A 25,482-nucleotide genomic window follows, 5' to 3' on the forward strand; every position below is an offset into this window, starting at 1 on the left:
TAGCAAACTCAGTTAAGGAAGGGCTGAATGACCATAGCATCAGCTCCCTTTATAAATCAGTAAAAAAGCTGGGATTTCACTTCCTGTTGGAAAGCAAAGATAAAGTAAAATTCATCAATTGCACTGCCCTTTGTCAAGATTCCAAACACCTGAAAGAAGGTCTGGTTTTATCTTTGCACTGACACTTCTGAGGTCTTAAGCCCATACTTTTGCTTTACTAAAAACAGTAGTAGTACTTTACTACTAACAGTAGTAATTAGATTACAGAATAAATTAAAAATTATTGAACTAGGAAAAATGAACTAGGTCTGGTATTCTAGCAATTAAAAGTATATACAGTAGATGCTCTTATGAAATGGTTATGACTCTGGAAAGGACTGAGGGAATTACAAAACCAGCTAATAAATTAAAAATTCAACTGAAATTAATGTTGTAACTCCAAAGATTTAATTTTATTTGTCTGTACAGCAAAGGTGAGACAATCCCAGTAACTGAGTTGCACTTAACTATCTTAATTTCTACAAAGTAAGGAATTACAGTTCCATGAAAGAATTGTTTCCATAACTCTTCAAGTCAAATCCAGTAATATTCCACCAAACAACACAATTAAGAAAAAATACAAAAGTTGCTTCAAATCACTCTCTCTCCCCTGACCCTCAAACGCAGTAAAAAAAATGAAATAGCCCTGTTACCCCCTTTTCAGGTGAGTAGCTACTAAGATGCCTCACTAGCCATGGTTTGCTAGAGTTGCCTGTGCCTTAGAAACAGTTTTACTTATTCCATGTGAAAAAGAAAAACCCCCATACAGCCACTTTAACATTGCATGTCAGAATAAACTATTGCTTAAGAAAATAATCTGTTCCAGAGTAGTTACATTTTCCCTGATGAGTTGTTCCCCAGTCCCCAACAGACCTGTGTGCACTTCCCACTGTGACTTTCCTCACCTGTCACCATGTCCCGTGTGCCCAGCATGAGGCACTGGTGGCAGCAGTAACCAGGACAGTCAAACCTTACACACCAACCCTCTTCAACAGGGATGGGTCTAAAGTGAAACCTGAGCACGACTGAACAATCATTCAGTGGCTTAAGGAGATGCAGGCCTGTGTTTCCTGATCCTTGTTCTAGTTTTCCTTACAGCAGTGGAAGTCAGGAGCCCATGTGCTGAAGTCAGCAGGTTTACCTGAGTGGTGACAGATTTACCTGCAGATTTACCTGACATGGGAACAGCACCAGCCATCCTGCACAGGACCCCCAGAGCATTTGAGCCTTCAGCTGAAGGTGTGCTCAGAGATGCCCCAGTGCCTTCAGCTGGGCTTCTGACCAGACCTCTGCTCATCTGTGCAGCACGACCAAGTTCTGAAAACAGCTGTAAAAATGCAGTTTATAGTCTGCTAAAATGCTGTCTTATAGGTTTTCCCTTCTTTATATAACTTTGAATTATTATCAAATGCTGCTAAAACACTGCAGACAGCTTCATAATAATAAAAACCAAGAGCCAAGCGATTGCTACCTTCAACTTAAAAGCCAATTTTAGAATTTTTTTATATTTATAATGGCAAAATTACTTTTCTCCATTTGCATTAAATCTTCAATTGCACAAGCTTCATTAGTACACGCTAGAAAAAAAGAAGCTTTTAGAGAAAAGGGTTATGGATGGATACCTCCACTCTGTCCCTGTTTCCTGCAGCTACTCTCCTTATACAGCCTATTAAGGAAAGTGTCTGCAGCTCACGGGTGAGCTAATGACTGATATTTAGTAGTAATCATTATCACCTTCTATACATTTGTCTAACCACACCTCCTTTGAAGTCTATTAAAAATCAATTGAGTTGTTCAAAACCTGAAATTTCTAAACTAACATTCACATCAAACTTCAAAATAAATACAATTTAATACAAAATTTTAGAAAAAAACCCTGAACTTACTTAGAATCACATGGATGCAATTGCCTGTGCTAGTAATTAGCTATTTTAGAGAGCTGTGTGTGTACCTTAAAATGACTCAATATGTGATTTTCTCTAAATCTGGTTACAAGTACTGGAAAAAGAAAATACTGTCTCTACAAAGGGCTGAGTTCCTCTTACAAGAGCCAATGTAAAAATCAAGATGTTTAAAAGCTTCTCAACATTTTGCAGGACAACACCCAGGTTTAGAGACTGTGATAATCTTCATGAAAGAAACTCTTTCAGTAGTTAGAACAGCTGTGACAGGATGGGTTTCCAACATTGTCTTCTCTGAAGTCTCCTTTAAATGATGGCATCGTGTTCATCACTGTAACAGAAACACAGTAATTAATGTTCTGCACTACAAGCAACAGCCAACATGAGAAAGAGCCACCTGCTGCTGAGGTTATGCTGCTGAGAAGGTTATTTTGTGAGCACAGGATGCCTTGCTAGGAAGGAGTAAGGACACACTGATCTGGGAGTTACTGTCCTCTCTGAGACAAGCCTGAATTCAGCTGAACAGTTTTGTTTTGTCAACACTCCTCCAGCTTCACTGGCCTCATTAACACCTTGTCTTCCACATGACATTCATGCACTCTTACATCAGCTGTTGCTCAGGCCTGTTTATCCTATCTGTCTTACCTATAACCAGTAGTAAAGTTCATCAAAGCTACTGCACAAGCTCAGCAGCAGGTTCCCTTTGTTTTGAAGATGCTGTTGATGTGAATTTTAAAATACCCATTCATGAACACCACTTTGGGTAATGGTGCAGCAGGGACTAGCTTCATTCCATGACCAGTAAGGAGGAGTCAAGATGGAGTGAAAAAAAGGCCTGGATACCAGTATCCCAACACTGTAATGACATCACCTCACTTAGAACAAGCTTCTTGACTGAGACGGATGACACTGAAGAGGAAAAGTAAAGCAACCTAGTTCTTAAACTAAATGTGGGTGAGTCCTGAAGCCTGGAGTAGAGAAGAACATAAATAATAGCAAGTGGGATGGTAAGATAAGAAATTGGTAAGGATAAGAAACTTTGATTAGAATTCACTACACATTAATGGCAAGCGGGACGAAACACCAAAGAATGAACACACAAACAGAGTCTAGGAGAAACAAGAAATCTTGCAAACTGCAGGAAGTTTCAATGAAAAGTTAACTATTCATGGACTAGCTAAAAGACCTTCTAAAAAGAATAGAATTATTTTATATAATAGATGAGAGAAAAGAAGAACACACAGAATAGAGGCATATGAAGAATGACAAAAGTGGTGGAAGACAAAACATCAGAGTTAAATCTCTCAATGATACTAAAATAATGTACATTAAACAAATGTATCAGAGTTCATTCTACCCATTTGGTTTTCCTTTTCCCCCTCAAGAAAGTAATAAATGGCCAAGGGACAACGCCTTGGGAACTTACATGGTTCTGTACTGAATACCTCTTCTAGAGTGGTAAGTTTTGCATCCGATGTAGAGAATGACTAGGACTCCAAGAGTCAGCACAATGCCACCTACAAAACTGCCCACATCAAATCTGGATGTTTTGACTATGACAGCCTCTGATTTTGATGTGGCTGAAAAGAAGAAAACAAAAGGCACATTTTAAAGACCTTGCAAAATTGTGTTTTGAAGGACTACTACTGTACATCCTGCCCTCACCATTGATTTATCACCTAAAGACCCACTTAGACAAACTTAACCAAGATCAACTGACAAGACACAAGCCAAGCACACAAACCTAGGGCTCTGGTTTTAAGTGCCATCTTCTGGTGACATGGGCACAGCTGATCCAACTGCTTGCTGTCTCTGCAAGACCAACTGCTCTTTCTCTCCACCCCCCTTTTTCTCCCTGCCTTTTCTCTCTCCTGCTCTCCCCTCCTTCTACACATGGAGCTCTTGCTCTTAGGCCAGTTCTAGTGTTTTTCATACCCTCCATGAGCCAATTTAACTCACTAAGGTGGCCTGAAACGAACCCAAGCATAAAGGAAGCTGCTTTCATCCAGATGAACATAACTGAGTCATCCTGCAAGGGGGTCCAACAGCCTCCAAGTGAGTCAGTGTAGTGGGAGCAGAACACTTGGCGGCAATGAGCTGTCAGGATTGCTTTACCTTGTCTCATGGAATTGTACCCTCACAGTCCCAAGTGAGATCAGCCCTGTAGCCTGACACAAACATTGACACAGACAACATGGCCTCAGATAAGCCACAGCTAGAACTGGTTACATCTGCTACAAACTCACACCAGTCTGTGCCTGGTTCTATTTGTACTCGCTACATACAGAGAGTTACATGATCAACCTCAAATTCTTCTGGTGACACCTTCACTCACCCAATGACGCTTCACTGACATGTGAGCACTCCTGATGTGTTCAGAAGTGCAAGGAAATACTGAATTCTGCACTCACTGCTTTTGTATTATCAGGTACAGTTAAACTGTATTTGGCAACTTTTACATACAGGGTGACTCATGCACAGTCATGCTTTATTCTCTGTCAGGGTAACATTCATTACATTGCTAACAGAACTCAGTATTTTTACCAAGCCAGTGGACAAATTCTGAGATATAGGTCAGCTGTGAAAAAGGAAGTACTAGAGATGAATTCAAATAAATTGCAGAAAGGAGAGCTGAACAAACACAGAAGTTGTATTCAAAATTGAGGCTTTCTCCTTTGCATTGCTGATCTCCTTGCTGATGGCTGCTAGATAAGACCACTGCACTTTTTTTCTTTTCCCTATATCTGTCAAGTCTCTCAGTAAGCGGAGTAGTCAGAGCAACATTATCCAGCTTAGTAATGAATTCCCACTTCACTCTTGCTTTTTAGCACGCAAAACCTTCTTTCTTCTTTTTTTTTAACGCTGCTGTAGAATGAACTGTTCTACAACCCATGTGAATGTGCATCCAAGCCTTAATGAGCTTGCTGAAATGAACTCACCTGTTACAGAGGCGGAGGAAGTCTTAGAAGCGGTCACCACTGTAGCGTTGCCTTGTGGCGATGTGACTGCAGAGGCAGTGGTGGGTGTCACTGTCTGGCTGGTTTTGCTGGGCTGAATTGTCAGGATCACAGACGTGGCGGTGGTGGTGGTGTTGGGCTGACTGGTATTGGTCACATGAGTAGTACTGCTGGACACTCCTGGAAATTTTTGTGATACCACGCAGAAAAATTAATCAAAATAAACAACTGTACACTCATTCAGTAAGACCACATTTATCATGCCCAAACAGAATGACAGAGGAACAATGAAAATGCCACTGCATGGTGTCCAGGCTTGCATACAGACTTTCCTTTGGGAAGGTCTAACTTCTGATTTCTGGGCCTCAAGGTCAAGAATTATTTAACGGAAAGGCTATAAAGAAAACCTGGATAATATGGATAATATATGATGACTTTTAGGTGAGTCATGAGTTAGGTGATGACTTTTTTTTTTTGGTAACAACCTAGTTCCACAGAATCATGCCTAACTTATAAGATGTTAAAATGCAATAAAGTTCTCAATCAAGCATTACTTTTGATTTGAAGTGCCTACATTTTCAGACAACAAAGCTTTTCTGGTAAGAACAGAAGAATTTCAGTAATGATTTGATCTTTCATTTGCTTTTGAACGAAACACTAGCATTACCAGGGTTCCATATACATTAAAATATACCATCGAGAATTCTGAATTTATGTGGTAGGGATAAAACATGATAAAATTTAAACTAAATAAATGTACTGCTTAAGTTAATTATTTAGTCTTGCCAATGTTAAAACAAAGGCTGGAATGCTTTTTCTCAAGTTTCATTCACGTAGTGTCTTTACTTTTACTTACACTTCCCCTTCCCTCCTCAGAAAACACTAATGAACTGTTCAGAATAAAAATACCATTGTACAAAACTCAAGAATAATAGAAATTTCTATTTATAGCAAAATCCTTAGAACTTTCATGGAAGGCAGCCAAACAGAATGATTGTAAGACAATTACTTATTTTTCTAAGAAGGAGCTAACAAGAAACATGAGACTGTTATGCAACTAAACATTTCTTTAAGCAAACAGTAGTATGCAAACAGCTTTTATGTATGAAAGAATTCTAGAGAGAAACAGCTCCTTTGCAGCTGTCTACTTCTGTATTGTTTCTATAGCTTCACACAAGCTGGGCTCATTTTACACCTCTTGAAAACTTTTCAACCAGGAATTTCAAATATCTAATCATATCTAATTATCGATTATCTAATCTATTCTATTATCTATGTAGATCTATTATCTAATTATATCCATGTTTTCTTGAAATTGTCTAAAAATAGAAAAATTGGAGGATAGTTTCATGTCAATTCTAGAGTAACCGTGATGCCCAATTTCTGCCTTTTTTTAATACAGCATTTAAAATGCTTCTGTAGAATAAAATTCTTGTTTATGTAAAACATGAAGAACGACATACAAAACTGTCTTTGCTAAGATTTAAGTATCACAGCTTCCAGTGCTGATATGAGCATCAAAACCTAAAAAAACCCATTAATATAACAACGTAAACATGCAGAAAGTAACTAACCTACACAACGCTTCTGAGACATTTAGCATTAAAACTACTGAAATACCAAAACAGAGATTCCTTTGTAAATGTAATTTGTTTTCCTGTTCTTTAATGTTTTAACTGTATTGTGCCATAAACCCAGAAAACCCTCTGAAATGAGCATTCATTGAGGTGGAACAATTGGAACACTATATTGATTTGCTTACCTTGTTGCAATTACAAAAATTCAGTTCCTCTGTGAAGCATGCATAAAATACATCAGACAAAATTCAGGGCACATTTTAATACTGACAGGTAAAACTCCCCAAAGGCACAATGATCCATAAATATCAAATGGTTCCTCATTGTAGGCAGCAAGCAAGGAAATGTCTACATGGAAACCATCTACAGTTACGTGACATGAAACCACCCCTGGTAAGTACATTCCTAACATAAGTGATACCAAAAAAAAGGACCAATCTGGATACGAGTGTCAAGCAGTTTTCTGTGGGTTGTTTTTGAGCCGAGATTTCTGAGTGTCAAAGAGCCTTCTGTTTCTGAGCAATACAATGGCTAACTGTTAGATGTGTAACATTATAAAATGATGTTACACAAAGCTGGTACTCATTCCATGGGTATTAAATTACCCTACGGAACACCTGAATCAGGATGAAAAAAATCCAAACATCTATGAGGGATTTCAGCACATTTGCACATTACTTTTCCCCCGCTCTCTTTTCTAGTAGCAATCCTTTTTTTTTCTACTTAATCAAGATTACAGCCCTTGGTGATTTAACTTTAACAGTAAAATCTGTCTCATCTCTAGACCTATCTTTCATAATGTGTTTAGCATCAGTCATCTCAAAACGTCATTGGGAAGCCACCTGAGGCAGCTGGAGAATTTGGGAAGCTGACATGAATCAGGCATGAATCTGTTCCTCTCCATCTTTGAAAAATCTTACCTGTACTATTTTACAAACAGAGTGAAGATGAAAGAATATTTACTAGCAACATCTGTCTTTTTATCTTTTATTGCCCTAATTACTTTCCCCCCAAAAGACCAGCTGGGCTTCATCGAACACTGCACTAAACAAACCCTGACTGCCTGAGTTATTTTTTATTATTGAAAAAGGATGCATGCCAGTAATATAGTTCAGGTTTATGATGCTTTGTTTTTAAGTGACAAGTATTTTACATAGTTTGCTACCTGTGTTTAAGTATTAAATAACTATGCTATAATCATCAACTTAAAAAAAATATAAATAGCATATAGATAAGAATCCTTAGAGCACTAAAGGAGTAGCAGCATGTGCTGCTAACTCAACAAGCACAAAATTCAATTTGTGCAAGCACTGTGCTAACATGCAAGATTATTACGGAATACCCTTCCTAAAATAAATACTTTCTCTTGCAAGGAAAATGATTGAATGAAACAGACTTTTGCCTCCCTCACCAAGAACTCCCTTCCTCCCACTCCTCTCCAAAAAAGTAATAGCAGAGACTTTAACCAAAATTAATTAAGCACATATACCTACTATTCTTTTTTCTGAAGAGGGTGAGACAGATAATCAAAATACATGAACACTGTATTAAAATCTATGACATTTCTAATGAGGGATAAAAAAAAGACAAAAGAAGGGGAATCACAAAACCTGCAAAGCAAGGCACAGCGATCTGATAGGTTTATCCTATGTCTAGCAGTAAAGGGCTCAGGCTTCTTTTTAGTGTTATTATCCAAAACTAGTAAAACTCAGAGCTCTCCAAGAAATCTGCAAGGGCTGGAGCAGAAGTCAGAAGGAGCACAGGGTGGGTGAAACACTGTGGCTTCACACACTTAGGGGACGGCCATAAGGCAACAAGGAGAATACAGAAATCTCTGGACTTTCCAAGTCAGACATGCTTGAACTGCTACACTGCAGGCAATGGAATGAGACACTGCACCACTTGCTTCCTATCAAAAGGAAGGTCTTTGCAAAGACCTTTGTAAAGACCTTTGGGGTTTTTTTTTTCTTCCCCAAGTGAGTATTTTATACTTAAATGAAAAAAGAAGCACCTTCTGAGTGTGCTAGCTCAGAGCTTATCTGGAAATTACAGAGACAAAATATAAGAGTTGTACTAGAAATGAAATTACATAGCTGGGACTATAGGATCAGCATAAAACTCCACAAATACACAAAGCATCTTAAGCAGACTAAACATTTCTGCCCTGCTTTCACATGGCTCAACACAAAGGAGCCCCAGTTTCTAGCTTCTCTCAGATGCAATATTCTATCTGTGCACCACAGCCTGAACAACTGCATGATATTAACTTATATCCAGTCCTTACTAATGCAGTGAAATCTCTCTGTGCAAGTTCTTCCAGGAGATTAATGTTTTAACTCCCTTTTTTAACTTACTTACAGTTGTTTGGGCACGTTGTGAAGGAAATACAGTAGTGCTAGAACAATGAAAACATACTCATGACAAATTGTTCCACTTGACTGATACTGGTTTAAATGGCACTATTTTGTGCTATGATCTCTTTATACCTTATTTTCTGAGGTATTAGGTGCCATAAGGTTGTAGTGAGGTGACCTTCGGTCTCTTCAACCATGTATCAAATGAAAGGACAAGAGGAAATGGCTTCAAGTTGTGCCAGGGGATATTAGAAAAAAAAAAATCACTGAAAGAGTGGTTAGGCATTGGAATAAGTTGCGCAGGGAGCTGGTGGAGTCACCATCTCTGGAAGCGTCCAAGAGAAGCCTGGATGTGGCCCATGGGTACGTGGTTTAGGGGTGATTATGGCAGTGCTACACTGATGGCTAGACAGATGATCCTGAAGCTCTCCTCTAACCTTGATGATCCTGTGAGTCTTATGTAAAAAGAAATGGAGTCCTACTCTTGAAACTCAAGCTCCCAGGATTTCATTATGCCCTAAATTTGTTTTTTGTGAAATAACATTAAACAGATATGCACTGTTTGCATAACAACCTATTCATCTTCATGAAAATGGAAGAAGCTTGCCTAAAGATGAAGAATAAACATTTAAAAAACCCAACTTCTTGCAATTCTTCCTCAAAGTTAAATTTTGATTCCTGTGTCTAAATGGCAATAGAAATATAATTTTTGACGAAGTATGGTATCTAAATTTGAGAAACAATATAGCTTCTTTTCAGAGTTGTTTTACATGTTGCTTCCCAGCCTTAAAATGGTAATACCTGTCTCAAATACCCACTTTTGATGGCCCGTTCTTTAGAATTTGGTATGATCAGGGTTAGGGGTTTGGAACTAACTTCTATGTTCACAGTAATGAACAGATACATACCTCTTGTAGGTGTTGCTGTAGTTTGTGTGGATGATGCAGTGGCACTGGGTGAGCTGCTATTGTCTTCAAGGAAAAAAAAGGCAACAAGAAAATCAGTATTATTCATGTTAATTTTAACATACGATAATTAAGGTACCCACAACACAATACTGTCTTCAGGGTATCTGTGCTTGGAGACTACAGCTGGGAATACAGCAGAGAGTAGCCCATCCCAAAGCAGATGGCTTTTATCCCTCTGCAAAATGCTTCCAGATCTCAGTGCAGCAAGAACACAGTTAACACTGTATGCACAGCAGTGCCCAAATGACTTGCATCTGATTCTTTACACATCCTCTGTGTTGTCTTCCACTTCTATGTCATGTTTTATTCTGTTTGCTGCAAAATAGCCATACTGTCACTAATTTTCTTAACCTACTTACGCACTATGAGGGAAGACAGCTTTTTATTTTTATTCCTCTATTTCAGTTCCATTTTCTATCTCTTGATTTTTCTTTCATTTTGTTGCATCTCTGCTGCATGATGATACTGGGAATATACTGCAGTCAAGTAGGGGCAGACAGATACTCTGAGAAACATCTTACTGCATACACAAAAAAGTCCCAAGAATGTACCAGTTTCCAGACATAAAGTGCAACCCAGTCTTAGTGGCCTTTCTCTCCTTTGTTTCACTTCTCCTTTTCCTGTTCTCTTTTTCTTGTCCCTCCTTCCTCCTAATAGTCCTCCTTCCTGCTTCTAGGCTTCTCAGGCACTCCCCCACTCATTTCTCTCCACATTGCTGCATCCTTTTTCAGAGATTAAGTGTCTCTTCCTCCTGGCAAAGATTTACTGGGCTGTTGCTGGGAGTGCCACTGCCCATACCTCCCCCCCTTCATTCTGCACTGTTGTGAATGCTCATTCTGTGACCATTCTTTTCTCTGAAGTAAGTCATCTTTTACAGCACCCTCCAACACTGGCAGGGCTATGTGCCTTGCAACAGCTCTGCTGCTTTTCAGCATGGCTGAAGAACAAAGTATAACCTCAGAGACTAAGAGGAGAGCAACAGAGTTACTGCAATCAAGAAGCAGACCCACACCTATTTCCTCTGAATGGATCTGCTGTTCTTACCACTGGAAAAGTCTAGTCTAAAACTCTACATTATAAGCAAGGTCAGGTTAAGAACAAATACACCAAATTTACATCTTCATACCAAAAAATGGTAGGAGGGGTGGAAATTACAGAGGGCATTACTTTGCTTTTTGTTTGGTATAATCACAGCCAAGTAGCCCCCCACACTGTGTACTGCACAATCAACCCTTACAGGGACATAATTGGGACATTAAGTTGCAGATTTAACTGCCTTTGAGAAAGGGTCTATGACTGTACAATTACAAGCATATTCTCTCTTACATATGTTGACTTTTATCCCACCATAAGCCATGGATATGCCTGGGGTTAAATTTTTTCCACAAAGACCCAACACTGTAACCAGAACACATCTTTCAGTTTTCCCAGGTTCCAAGTGCTTACTTTGGCAACCTTGGGACAGCTCTGGATGTGGACTGCATGTTCATACAGGTAAAAAGGAGCCACATCTACTGCCTGGAATTTGGGTGTGAGTCAGTACTGCAATTCACACAAGACAGAGTGAGTTAACCAGCAGAGTATTGTTGGCCAACAGTAAATGAGATGACTGAAGTAATACAGGGCAAAAATGACTTAAATGAAAAAATGCCTTGCCTTTCCATGAAGATCACTGAATTCTAATCTAGCACAATTCTTGGTTCTCCTTTTAACTGTAAATTCACGTTGCCAGGTGTTTCTAGTTCTATAAACAATATTTTCCCATTTTACTTCTCATCTTTCTGTTGCTCTGGGGTACCCAAGGATATGAACTGGGTTTTACCTTTCCCCTTAAATATCTTTAATTGTCCCAGAATAGGTGTGGCAATCAGAGTACCTCCCTTCTGCCCTACAGCTGCTCACAATTCAGTAAAACAAAATAAAATAAAATAAAACAAAACAAAACAAAATAAAACAAAACAAAACAAAATAAAATAAAATAAAATGCAAATTATTACAAGACAGTTTAAGGAACACAACAAACAATGCATATTGCTTTTCTTGATGCTACTGAGGAACAGCAACAGAAATGTCTAAAGCATTACCTGGCAACCTACTGCCTGGAATCGGAGTAGTGCTGTTCACATCTTCAGTGCCGTTTGTCCCTTCATTAACTATATTAAAAAACACAGGAATAATAAGATTGTTTTAGGTGGAAGAAGAAAAAAAAGGTATAGCATCTGCCACTTGCTTTGGGCATATAAATGACTGATTTACCATGGACAGGAGTCAGTCATAATGATGATATAGAAGCATGATAGCACACCTGATAGCCTGCTCTGAGTGCATTAAAAGTGACATCATTTATACTACCCAACCACCAAATGAAACTCCTCCTACCCTTTATCTTCTCCATCATCCCCATCCCAAGTTTTTATCTTCCTTAAGATGAAATGAGACCAAAAGAGGCAAAAAATCAGGCCCATTCCTTCAGTAATAACATCTGACCTAAATCACCTACAGCAGAAGAGAAAGAATTTCTCACTTCTACCTCTTCCTGTGAAGTTTGCCAGGCCTTTTCAGGCAGAGAGGTGCTTCTCTGGCCCTAAATGGACAACATGATAACACAATGAGCTCCACTAAGAAGTTACATTATTCAGTTTGGGACTAAGGGCATGTGAATGCATCCACTGAGCATTTAGCAGGTGGGAAATGGGACTGAGAAGGATCACGCCTCCAAAGAAGTGACAAAATTTAAAGATAAACCACAGAGAATGATTAGACTGACATTATCACACATACAAGAGGATCAGTCGTGGATTCTGCCTTTGGTAACCAGTTTAGTTCTGATCACCTAATATCGTGTAAAAGACAAGCAAATAAGCTGAACTGAGTATCACAGAAATAGGGCATTTTCTCCATGCTTACAAAACCTTCGTCAAGGTCTCAAAATGGTGAAGTTTGCAAATGGCAAAATAACTCATTGTATCTCATCCCTACAATATCAAGACCAAGGGCAGCATGGCAAAGTATGTTACACTGTTTAATTAGGGAGATCAGGGAAAACAAACAAACAAAGGATGGGACGCTGCTAAACTAAGCTTCCCCACAGAGGACCCAATCCTGCAAAAACTGTTCTATATCCCCACATTAAACAATGATCTGACTGGGAAAGCTAAGCCACCACAAAACAGACACTACATCCTTCTTCAACAGCACACAATGGTTTTTTCTGCAGAGAATTTTTTTAACCAGTAAAAAGGGCTCAGTATATTACTGGTTGAAAGACACAGGCAGGAAATAGAGGTGGAAGTAAAGGCAGGACTGTCTCAGTATAGTTCAGACCAGCTTGGACTGCACATGTTGAAATATGTCAGGGACCTTATCCAGTTTAAAAGATGCTTATTTTTTTCCTTCTTAAACAAACCAAGTTAAACTGGTAAGTTTCTTGGTTTGAATAACATGCACTGGCTCCAGAATATAAATACTCCTTAAATGGGATTTTGCATAAGCATATTCCACATTGGAACACATCACAGTCAATGGGACAAGGCAGATAAAAGATCATCTTAAAATGACACTATTCCCAAAGTGTTCTCTAGCCTGAGACTGTGCCCTTGAATTTGAAGCTGCATGAATCACTGCAGTGGCAAGCAGGAGACTTCAAATGGAGGCAGAAAGGACTCCTTTTATGCAGGGCTGGCTCTGACAAGCAGAACCTCTCATCCCAGACCACAGGCTTCACCGTTCAACTGTCCCAAAGCAAAACAGGGAGGGGCTCTGGCCTTCTCCAGGAAGGAGAAGTGCAGGGGTTAGAAATCCACACTGGCCCAGGTGTAGGCACACATGGGCTAGCACAGGAAGGAAGGGGAGAGAGCCAGCAGCCAGCTGCAGCATCCCGTGCACAAGCAGAAGCAGAGCTCTTGGGGCCACAGCATCAGCTGCAACATCAGGCCTCTGAATCTTAAGCAGAGAAACTCTGTGCTGAGGTTTACTCTCCCTGTGACCCAGAGGAGAGAGGACAGAAAGAAAGGATCTCCTGTTTTCATTTTTCACAGCTAAAAAGAACCAACACAAGGATATACCCAACTTAAAGCTGGATCAGAGCACCACATACTGGAAAAGCACAGAGATGAGGGATCAACATGAGTTTTGTCCAACAACCCTGTTTTGCTCTGTTTAAGGTCAGGCACAGATACAGCTAAAAAACCACAGAACTGTGGCTGGCTGGGGTGTATCTGAAGGCAAGTGTGCTTCCTGTGAAAGCCCCTGTCAGAGTCTGGCATTTCGAGTGCTTTCAGGGCCTCTTGTGGTTTTGTTGCTCTAGTGCATCAGAAGTCACGAACTGGAGACAATCGGGATATGCAAACTTTCAAAAGGGCAAAATCAGTCCAGTTATTCCAGTTTCATAGCTGGAATTGGGATTGCTGAAGTGGCAGAGACTGAAGATTTGTGCTTGTGTGTTAAAACAAATACATACAGAGTGAGTGATAGGGATAGCTCTGATACCTGCTAAAAATAAAAAGAACAGGATGTTAAATGGACTTGATTTTGCCAGGTGCTGCAAAAATCAACACAGTGGATAGCAGTCATTTGGAATCAGTAGTCTCCATCTTAGACACATACCAAATTACTATTCTCCATGGCTGATCCCTGGTAGAAATGAATGCCAATAGTCAGTCAACTACCTGCATGTGACAAAGGTCAATTTGTTCACTCCAACCATTACATAAAAGACAAACTCCTTTCTCAGGACTCACACACTTTAGTGTAGTTAAACTTTATGCTGCACAAAATGTTGGTATATGAACTCCCAATGTTACTAAGCACAGCTTTACGTACTCATTTTGGGGACACGGCAAAAGTTGCATTTAAAACTCTCTTTGGGCATTTTCTCAAGATTAATGCATAGCAGGCACAGAGGGGAGTTTTACGCCCAAGTAATTCTGCTGTTGTTGGTTTAAAACCCCAAAAGTACAGAAGCACTGATAAGGTGCAATCCATCAGAAAGGTCACCCACTTGCTCAGTAATCTCTAAGAAACCCAGATGAGGAAGAGCTGAGATGCTGGAATGCTTAAAGCACAGATCTTAGATTAATATGAATATAACTTCTTCTAAGAGAATATGATACACTAAAATCAAAATATCAAGCCTGTTTTCAGGCCTGAAGGCTGCTGCTGATTTTTTTACTGTGAGTAGTTCTGTACACAAGTAAGCTTTTGGAAAATGTCACTCACTACCTTTTCTCAACACAACAGGAAGGGGGTGGGGGCCGCTTCCTGACAGGGAGAGGGGATTTTCCTTACTCAGGTACCAGGAAGCCAGATGGATTTTACATAATAGTGTGAAGGATTTTTTCAAAACCATATTATTTTAGTTAAATAACGTTTTTTCCACTGGCTTGACTAACACATAGAAATAAAACTGTCCAGCAGAGTAAAAGAGCAGCATTATATTGAAATAACCAGTCTGCACAAAAATATTAACTGGAGTGAGACACATCTGCCACTTTCACTTTTTGCATATTGGAGTATCTGATGAGGTTCACACTTCCTCCTGTAGTGCTGATTAGATAATCACAAATGTCTGCTGAAATCAACACAAATCTCAGCAGTACTTTCTGGAAGTTTCTAAGTGGACAAAGGGAAAAAAAATAAAAGCTATTTCAACAGATACATTAAACTGAGCCTTAAAAGGGCACAATTTCTTTCACATATCACAACTGAGCTCCGGAGGAAGCTCACATACAGAGGAATATGTATGTATAGTATAGTATGTAGCTCACATACTACAACAACTGAGTTTGAGGATTTACATGAGAGCACCCCTGTCCCAGGAGACAGCAGTGACTGTATTTTGAGTTAAATCACCACATGCACTCAGGAAGCAGCATGATAGGAGACAGATCAGTGCAGTCTTATATCACATGAAATGACAGGCTATTGTTGTTAAATGGAGGCCGTAAGATCTTAGCAAAGCAATAAACAAGTTACCTGTTAACTCCTTTTAAAAACAACTTGCTCTTCTTTTTGGAAGGGAAATTATAATAGCTGTTTACATTCCTCATTCTATTTTTTAAAAATCAATTTATATTACAACTTCACCAGATGAAACAACAGCATATTAACACTGCTGGACTGAGATTGCTCGGCAGTATTTACAGCAGGTTAATTCCAGTACCCATAATCTTCTGGCTTCTTTACTTTGGAAAATTGTGTGGCACCGTATGGGACAGTTCAGTCTTCTGAAAAGGCAACTTCAGCAGCTCAGACCTCTACGTTTCTCGGTTTATTTCATGCCTGTCAAGGCTGATTCCCTGGCTGTGATGTTCTGAGCCCGGGCACAAGGCTCTGCATTTGCTAGAACCGGCCACTGCTGCGAGCGCCTGCCAGAAGCGCGACAAAGCGCGGTGGCTGTGGCATCCGCACCGCCGCCCTGGGCCCGAAGCCCCTGGCCCCAAGCACAGCCGCAGAGAGGGCAGGGATCGGCCCATCCCGGCCCTGCCCCGGCCGGACCCTCCCGGGACGCTCCGGCTCCCGGGGGCGGGGCCGCGCCCGCGCATCCCTGCGGGCTCCGAGCGCTCCCCCAGCCCAAGCGCTGCCCGGGGGTCCTTCTGTCGTTGTTGTCTCTGCTTAACAAACACCCCCAACGTTTCCCGCTCCTCCCCGTTTCTGTCACAGCTCCCGGCACGCCGGCCGGGCCCCCTCGGCTCCCGCTCGGGAGCAGCCAGTGACCGCCGGCCCGGCCCGTCCCGCTGCCGCGCCCCGGGGCGCTCGGGGGCAGCCAGGGCGCAGCCCCGGCCCCGCTCCGGCCACCAGCGGCGGGACGAGGCCTGGGTGGGCCCAGCGGAGTTGTGGCGGCAGCCGACAGGCAGGGCGGCTGCGAGGGGCGCAGGGCCAGCCCCTCCGCCCGCCCGGCTCAGCCCAGCCCAGCCCGGCCCGTCCCCCCGCGGGCGCTACTCACGGGAGCCGCGGGCGAGCAGCAGCAGCGCCCACAGAGCGCAGGAGGCGCCGCCGAGGAGCCGCATGGCCGCGGAGGGGCCGCCGGAGCTCGCCGGGCGCGGTCTGTGCGGTGCCGGGCGAGGGGCGGGCCGGGGCGGGACCGCGGGGCGGGGGCCGGGCTGGGCGTGGGCGCGGCGAGGTGGGCTTCTCTCTCTCTCCTTTCTCCCAGCATTTTCCGGCAGGCTGGGCGGCGAAACGCTGCGGTGGCCGTGAGGGGAGGTTAGCAAGCGGAGAGATGCGTGTGCCTCACCAGGTGCTACAGAGGTGACACCCGAGCGGCGCTCTGGCGGTCTGTGAGCACCTGTGGAAACAGGGCCGAGCTGCAGGAGCGCCGCCTGCGAACAGCGCTCACGGCTGGTGATGTGGGGCTGTTTTCCAAATACCATTCAACATCTGCCAGCAGAGCCTCAACTCCGTGGATTTATCTTCCTTGTTAAGCATATCCACCTAACCAACACCTGGATTCACTGCGCACGCCTTCCCGAGGTGCCTGAAATTTCCTGATATGCTTGGAAAATTGTGAAACCGACCACAAAGGCGATGGGGAAAAGCGAAAGGGAACAATCGTATTGTTCAGTTCTTTCAAATTTTTCCTGAGAACTTCTTACATAAACGTGGTGTTGGGAATTTATTTTTCAAAGGGGATTTGTCACTATGTTCTTAAGAGTGAAAACAACTTGAAAAATATTTATCAGAGGAAAGAACAATTTTTAATGTGGATAATTAAGGATCAGGAGCAAAGCCACAGTAGAATATTTTGCATGTACTACTACACTTATGTTCGCTGCAGCACAACGGTGTTCCCATGTTTAGCCACATATCTGAGCCAGAGAGAGTGAAGTGTCTCACTGAGAGCTCACAGGCAGGTTGTGAAGCTGTACTCGGGTACTGTGTGAAACCTAGCTCACTTCCCTGCAGGCAGACGTGTATTTACTCTGTAAATCTCAGCAAGAAAGTGGTGAATAGATATTTTATTCCTTTTTAATTCTAGCCTGTTTAGGCCCCTCAGTCTGCATTCAGAGAAAACAGCTGCATGCATTGTACTTCCAGCATTCTCTTATGCCTTTGTTCTGCAGAGCTTCCTGGGTGGTTTTCATGACTAAGGTACCCAAGGATCAATATGCACCTTTTTACTGTGGATTTTCTGAGATGATCCTGCAAAGCTTTTCTTTATGATAGCTGTAGGACTAGTGTCTCCAGCTAGCATAATTCCAGAAAAGCTTAGAAATACTAGTAATCCATATGTTACTAAGTATCAGGGCCTATGGTTACAGAGGCAAAACTTATAGTGAGAAAAACAATAGTAATTTATTAAACTAACATACATTTAGAGGATATCTCTCTCCATACAAGATATATCTGTATCTTTAACATACCTAGATCTTTCAGCTCTTGCTGAAAGAGTGACCACTCCTCCAGTGACCACCAGGCTTAACCAGACAGGGAACAATTTATTTGGGAGCATCCTAATTAACATTGCTTAATTTAACTGCAGGAAAAGAGCAGTTGAGATAGATGGAACAAAGAGCAGTCATGGGATTGTGGGAGGTAGGAGTGTAGCTAACCTAGAAGTGATGAGTTAGCAGGCGCTGAGGTACAGTTGCACAATTGCACAGAACCTTTGCTGTGTAAGGCAGAGATGCTGGAAGTTCTTGTGTTGATTGCGTAGTCTTGTTTAATTTTGGTGTTTGTTGTTCTGTGCAAGGTGAATTTCAAAGTGTTGGGGTAGCTGGAAGATGTTCCTACACTGTGGAAGAGCCATTCTGGGAAAACTTAGTAGGAGTATTCATATGCTTTTGGTACATAGTGTAAATAATGATTTCCCATACAGATTCCCACATGGAGATACAAATGGTGAGAGGACTCTTTCCCCCCCAGTTCTGTATGATATCCAGTGGCAGGGAGCAGGGAGAATGGGTGCTGAGGGTAACCACAGGAGCTCACATGGTGCACTTCCACAGGAGCTGAGCAGGGCAGGATGGTGATAGTGACAGGGTCCCACAGCAGCCCCAGTCAAGGTGATGAGCCTGATCCTGGGAGTCCAGTTGGGAAGGAACAGCAGGAGAGGGCTTAGAAACAAGGCTATGTCATAAATTTAATGTCATTCCAAGGGTCATGATTTAAGGCTACCACTTTTGTCAGTCTGGAGTCCTTTTAGCAAAACCAGTCTCTAAATCAGGACAGTTGGGGACAGGCTCAGCTGTGCTGCAGCTCAGGCAGGGGCTGAAGGCTCAGGCAAGAGCTGAAATAGAGCTGCTGGGAGAATGAGCATAGACGTGTGCATGGAGGTCACAGGTGAGGTTGATCAGGCTTGTTATGACCAGTTTAGGCTTGCCAGAGCACTCAGAGCCCTGACAGGAACTGCCTGAAGGCAGTTCTTTCAGAGGCACAATCTGACCTCTTAGAGGAATGTCCTTGATTGGTGAGAGTTGTTCTTGTGTTGTTGAGGTAGATGTGTAACTCTTAGGACATTCACACAAGGATTATAAATTAAAGCCTCACAACAGAATTATTAAAAACCTAAACACCCTAAACATAAACATCTCAGATGTATTTTATTCATGAGATGATAAAATGGCTTTGGGGAGATGGCGAAGGTGAAACAAAACAGGCCCAGCGTAGGGTTAACTCACAAGGATGATCAGTGAAAGACCAGAAACACCCAGCTTGAAGAAGGAAAACTTTTTATTCACATGGTGAAACCTGGTCCTCAGGAAAGATCTACAAAGGCAAACCTGGGAACCCAAAATACCAGCTCCAGTCAGTATTCAAAACTGGCCTCAGTATTTGATTAGTAAATGTTTTATGAGTGCTGTGGTTTTCTGTACATCCCATTAGCTAGTAACTCATTGTTGTGCCATGGAAGTTCACTTCTGTAATCTCTCATCTCTCCTAGCTGACATACTTGATGAGCTGTCTTGCTCTCTTAAGGAATGTTAATTTAAGTTACAGCCAGAGCAGTCACTCCCAGGCTGTACTTGGCTTGGTGTCTGCTCTGTACAGATCCCACTTGTAAATTAGTTTTTATTCTCCACCCCTAAGTGCCTTATTCCAAACATAACAGATGACACCTTGCTTCACATCCCATGTAATATTTATGTTCTTAGATGTTGGAGTTAGAGCAACACTGCTAGCTTACAGCAAAGTATTTCAATCAGGAAAAGACAGGAATATGCAACATGTTTTGCTGAAATACTAGCAAGGGCAGCTTTAATCCTTGCTTCTTTGCAATGCAGAGTTAACACTTGAGCTTTGTAGAAGGAGAGATAACAACACAGGTTGATCAAAGTGTCAATCTCCTTAATCAAGACCGTTAGCATTAATGGGTTTCTTCATGCAATTTTTTTTTAAAGTAAGGAATTAAGTTCTAAATCATATCGACACAACCACGATTAGCCATATTTTTTTCAGAAGCGGTGGCCACATGAAGCATCAGCAACTTACAGTGTTCATTGCTAAAACTATCCTGATTTTCTTACTGATCTGTGGGTTTGCCTTTGCATTGTTACAATTTCATCAGCTCAGAAGAGCCTGAGCCCTAATTCTGGCCTTTGCAGGTCTTGCATGACTACTGCTGTTGCAAGGAGTATTTAGCTCTCTTGTATTTGTACTGGAGCTGAGGCTGGCTTGTGCTCACTGACTTTTTAAAATTTTTGGTTTCTTCTTTTGTGTTTGAGAAGGAGTAGGATCCTAGTGCTCTCCTGGTTTCCATTACTCATTCATCCATGCCTGTTATGAACATATTGCTGGGTTAATTTTTGTGAAAAAAATGTTCCACATAGTGATCTGACCTCATTACAAACCTACTAGAAAATTAATGACATCAAGACCATTTACTGAGAAAAAAAAAATCAAAAATTAGACAGAAAGTGGTTTCAAATAGGGACTAGAAGAGTCTGCAGAAGACAAGTCAATAAAAATTTTGCTTCCCTTATTTTTCTGTTTCTAGTATATTCTGGAAAATAATACTTGTCCTTTTTTCCCCAGCTGAATATTGTGTTGATATTGGGGAAGATTTCTACTTTTCGTTTCTTGAGCAAACACACAGGTTGAGGAAACAGTAGACAGAATAAAAAAACTTATTATTATAAGAACTAATAACAAAGTAATATTAAATTATGATTATGTTATTTAAAAATAAGTGGGGCAAGCAGCTTTTGCTGATCTTGTCAGAGTCCAGAGGAGCAGGATAATACAAATACAAACTGCACTGACAGGGTGGTCAGGTAAACTCTTGGCAAGATGAAGTCTTGCTGCTACTGCTTCTGGCCTCTATTTGCACTGATCCTGATAACAAAAATCCTGAACCCAGTCTGATTAGGTCTGGTGCAATTGTTAAGCTTACTAGGAGCTGTAGTATGTGTCATCTCACAGGTTGGCATGCCCTTGCAACAAAAAAGGTAAAAAGCTATTTCAGAGTGTGGTTTGGAAACATGACTAATATTTATCTGACAGATCTTTTGCAACAGTCCTTCTATGTTTTACGTCTTTTCTCAACAGTTTGAGTGACATGAGGGTGTCACACTTGGCTTTGAAAAACATGATTTTTATGCACTTTTTTTCTACGCAGTGAGATTTCTGGGAGGGGTGTGCCTTGAAAAATCATAGCAGAGGGCAAGGAAGGAAAACAATAGATGGTTACATTCCCAGTGTAAGTCTGTAAGTCTCCTTTAGACAGTATTCTCTTTCTTTGCATTACTTGCATTGTATTATCTGATTAGCAGTGTCTTTTATTCAAATATTTCTGTTATTCTTTTTATTCAAATAAGAATTAAAATAATCATAGAAAGATGGCAAATAATATTCAACTAAGCAGGAATTAAAAGAGTGCTGTGCCAGTTCTCATGACATAATCTACTGCAGAGACACCTGAATCATAAAAAATTGTCTTACATGCCATGTCAAAACTTAGATTGAACCATGAGTTTGGGAAGTTATCAATATATTTTTATAAAATACCAGTATTGTCTTGTTGACATTGACTTAGATTAATGAGTTTCTGAGAATTCTAGGGCATTAAAATAGATATAATGAAATATTAAAGAAAAATTATTTAACTGTTGAAAAAAGTCTGCCCTGGATTTCATGCACTGTATGGTAATGTTGCAATTAATAAATCCAGAATACTAGCCATATGCATCTTCAGATGAATCTATAGGGAATTCCATGCCCAGTGGGTGTTTTCTAGGAGAAAAAATGTAAGACAGTGAAATGTTTTCCTTTAACAGCCTTAGGTGAAAACCTACAGAGACAGAGAAGAAAACATCTCAGCAGTGGACTTGGAATGAAATGACCCTGTACTGAGGTCTGCATGGAGCCCATGTGCCACAGGTTGAACTCTGCCTCCTGCCTCATCCCACTGACCCAAAGACATGGCTCATGGCCCTTACCAGCATTCTGCCCGCTGTCACCCAGACACCTCAGCATTGGGGGAGCCAGGGCTGATGGAAGGCCCAAACAATTACAAAATTTCTTTAAAAAACCAGCTACATTAAAACTCCACAGTTAAAGCACTCAAAAATTCCCAAGATGAGGTTTTCTCTGCCAAGCCTTATTCTATCTGATCTTATTCTATCTGATCTTCAGTACCATCCCAGTCTCTAACATTCAGACTTCTCTTTTTCTATTTGAAAAAAATCATTATGTAATTTTACTACCAATACATTGTTCACATGTGTTATCTAATAAGCTTCCTTTTCAGTCCTTTTGCTTCCTTTAAAAGTGTCTGCTGATATAATTGTAAAAGATGTAATTGTTTTTATTTTTAAATAGCTAAGCTTTCTAGATCAGCTGCAAAGAATTCTCAACTTCAGACTGTATTAATTCAGAGCCTAGCACTCTGTGACAGTGTATTGCAAGGAAAGCAGCATTGAGCAGTCTACTTCAACTACAGGGTTGCCAAGTTTTTCCTTTTTTCCCTAATTTTTTAATTTTAATGTTATTGAGTATCCTGAAATACGATGAAATTTCTAGTAGGTTTCATATATGTTCTTGTTTGTTCTTATTTCTGTTGAGGAAAAACAATTGAAAAAAATTAATCAGTCCTGGTGTATAAAGCACAGACCAAACTCTTTCTGAAAGCAAGATTTTGTGATTTATCAGCTGAAAAAATCTGTAAATTATGTCTGTCATAGAATTCCTTGCTTTCGTAGTGGGAACTATGCTACTCTCAGAATGGATGAGTAGATTGCCCTGCAATATATTTTATTCAAATAGATGTAGTGGCAACATTTTACATGTGAAGTGCAGAAGCTCCAGGTGCCTGGAGGAATGTCAGTCAAGTTGACAAAAATACTCTGGGACACAGGATCCTTTTTAAAAGCAAGTTCCTTGCTTTCAGTATTGATGGTCTTAAAATGCTTTCATCCACTTTAACTGATCCTTTTTTCCTGATAGTAATTATGACTGATGTGTTTTAAGCAAGGACTGCAGATATGTCTGTTGTTGCTATGAAAATGCAAGTGAACTAGGTCATTCCTGCAATATGCTGCAATGTGAGTCTTCATTTAGTAAATGTTTTGGATTCCAGAGGATTTACTTCTGTTTCTGCTCAAATCTACCATAATAGTAAGATGAAATATTTATACTGCAGTTGGTTTGGTTAGACCATCATTTTGTTTGGCAGATTGGGTCACCTTTAGGGGAGTTAACAGTTTGTGAGCTGCAAACTCTTTTGGGGTTTTGATACACTGCTCATTGTGGGCACCAGGATATTGGCACACATGGGCTAATACTGTAGCAATGACACAAAGCAGCTGGAAAGCACATTTTCCTCAACCAGCCAGGGTGAAATATCAGACTTTGGTCCTGAACTGGAAAAATGTGCTGCAGGACTCAAGAAGGCAAAAGCCAGTATCACAAGAAACTATTTTCCATCAGTAACTCTTGGTACTTTGGGACAGCTTTTCCAAATATCTGAACTTCTCACTGTGGTTGCCTGTACATCCAGCAGAACATATCTCTAAGCATCTATGGCAGATTATGGAAGGATTGTGGCTAATGCTGAAGCAGGTACACTTTGAAGCATCTGTGGCTGTGGATGGTGCACATCAGCTTGTGAATGCACAGTTTATATCGTCTGATACCTGAAATTAAATTTGAAGTAATTGCTAAGATGGTACTTTTTCCTGTGCTTTATAGACATAATCTAGAAATGAAGTGCCAACAGGGAATAATGTAACTTTCACAGTTTGAATTTCTCTGATAGCACAAATTACCAGATGATGTTTCTTTTTCAACTCTTTAAATTACTGCTTGAAATAAATAATGCATTTAGGCACTTAAGCCTTAATTTATAAAACTTCTGGTTACTTTCATATGGGTTCAGTGCATTGTTTGCTTGGTAAAATAGAACTTTGATCTCATGAGTAATAAATGGAATTGAAGATGTGAAAAAACTGTGATATTCTCAGAATGGATTAATAGATTGCCCTGCAATATATTTTATTCAAATAGATGTAGTGGCAACATTTTACATGTGAAGTGCAGAAGCTCCAGGTACCTGGAGGAATGTCAGTCAAGTTGACAAAAATACTCTGGGACACAGGATCCTTTTAAGATCAATGTGTTTGTCTCAGGCACTTCCAGGGTATTCACACTGTTATTCTTGCTAGGTGATTTTTTAAATTGTTAAATAAACTAGTGCCAAGGTACTACTTCTAAGGTGTAATTAATTTGTGGGAAAGGGGTGAATATTATTTTTTATTGCTTCCTCTTCTGTAATAACAAGGAGGCCAAACAAACAGAACAGAAGGCAAATCATTTTAGGTACCATATAAACATGATGAAAGCACAGCTAACAACAGAAATTAGAACTAAGAGATAGCAGGGTAATAAAAATTTCAGGATAACAGTGTGCAAAGGTTAGGATTAGTGCATTTAGTGATAGGTATGCTGGATTCCTAAGCACCTTTTTGTTGAAATCCAGTGTTAAACCAGAATACGAAGATGGGCAGTGTAATGGTGGGTGGAATTTGCATGGGCTTTCCTAAAGGTTGTATGAGAGAACATGGAGAAATTATTGAGCTGATCTGGCAAGCAGCTTAGATCTGCACAGCTGGCAGACACTTCCAAATAGGTGATCTTATTCCTCATTTTACATACAGGGAGTGTGTACAGAGCATCCCACATCCACATTTCTGTACTGTAGACATCTTATTGTGGGAGATTTGCAATGTGTATGAACCCTGAGCTGTTGGAACTATGGAAGTAGCCTGACAGTGATATGATACAAGCATTCTGCTTCATAGCCATAGTAAACATGAATAAGAAAAGTGATTTTTCCTTGATCATATTTATTATCATCAGAAAGTAGTCTATTCACTGCTAAATTTAAATTATATATTTTTGAATAAGGACTGGATGATCACCTAATGTTTTGGAAAATTATCTCAAGGAGAACTCTTAGTGGTTTTGTTTTATTTACAAAGTTAAGGCACATTTAAAAGAATATTGTGCCAATATTAGAGTAGCGCCAGCATTTTGACTTCTTCTCAAATTATTACCTAATTTTTTGCTCCCAGGAGGTAAAAGTCTTAATATTTTTATGCAAAGAATCAATCCTCATTCCTATTTCTGGCAGTGAAGGTAGGAATGAAGAAAATAACACAACCAGGGAGAAAAAGTTAAATTCAGCTCATTATGATTCTTTCCCACCTCTTCTATTGTTTTTTCCATCCATATTTGGAACACCTAGAAAATATTGC

The 25,482-nt window shown here is 40.6% G+C and overlaps 2 protein-coding genes across 5 annotated transcripts in view; one reads left to right on the top strand and one right to left on the bottom strand.

The window, feature by feature from the left end:
- Positions 1-424: 424 nt before the first annotated feature.
- TMEM123 (transmembrane protein 123) lies at positions 425-16,823 on the bottom strand. The gene is made up of 6 exons (XM_063148915.1): positions 16,740-16,823; positions 11,881-11,949; positions 9,737-9,799; positions 4,880-5,077; positions 3,367-3,520; positions 425-2,271 (listed from the first exon to the last, which is right to left on the bottom strand). Exons 1-6 carry the CDS (start codon positions 16,801-16,803, stop codon positions 2,247-2,249), a joined length of 573 nt encoding a protein of 190 aa, XP_063004985.1. The 5' UTR covers positions 16,804-16,823; the 3' UTR covers positions 425-2,246.
- A 167-nt stretch (positions 16,824-16,990) lies between these two features.
- Positions 16,991-25,482, top strand: part of LOC134414398 (regulator of nonsense transcripts 3A-like) — a 62,074-nt gene continuing 53,582 nt past the window's right edge. For 2 of the 4 annotated variants that reach the window (XR_010026716.1, XM_063148916.1), the window contains exons 1-3: positions 16,991-17,263; positions 21,348-21,436; positions 22,006-22,108. Coding sequence is in view for 3 of the 4 variants with exons in the window: in XM_063148916.1 (XP_063004986.1) it covers positions 22,089-22,108 (20 nt within the window). In the remaining variant the exon portion in view is untranslated. The remainder of the gene's footprint in view (positions 17,264-21,347; positions 21,437-22,005; positions 22,109-25,482) is intronic. The other 2 variants (XM_063148917.1, XM_063148918.1) reach the window with 2 other exon arrangements.

The sequence above is a fragment of the Melospiza melodia genome, chromosome 2, assembly GCF_035770615.1.
Source record: "Melospiza melodia melodia isolate bMelMel2 chromosome 2, bMelMel2.pri, whole genome shotgun sequence".
Classification (NCBI taxonomy): domain Eukaryota; kingdom Metazoa; phylum Chordata; class Aves; order Passeriformes; family Passerellidae; genus Melospiza; species Melospiza melodia.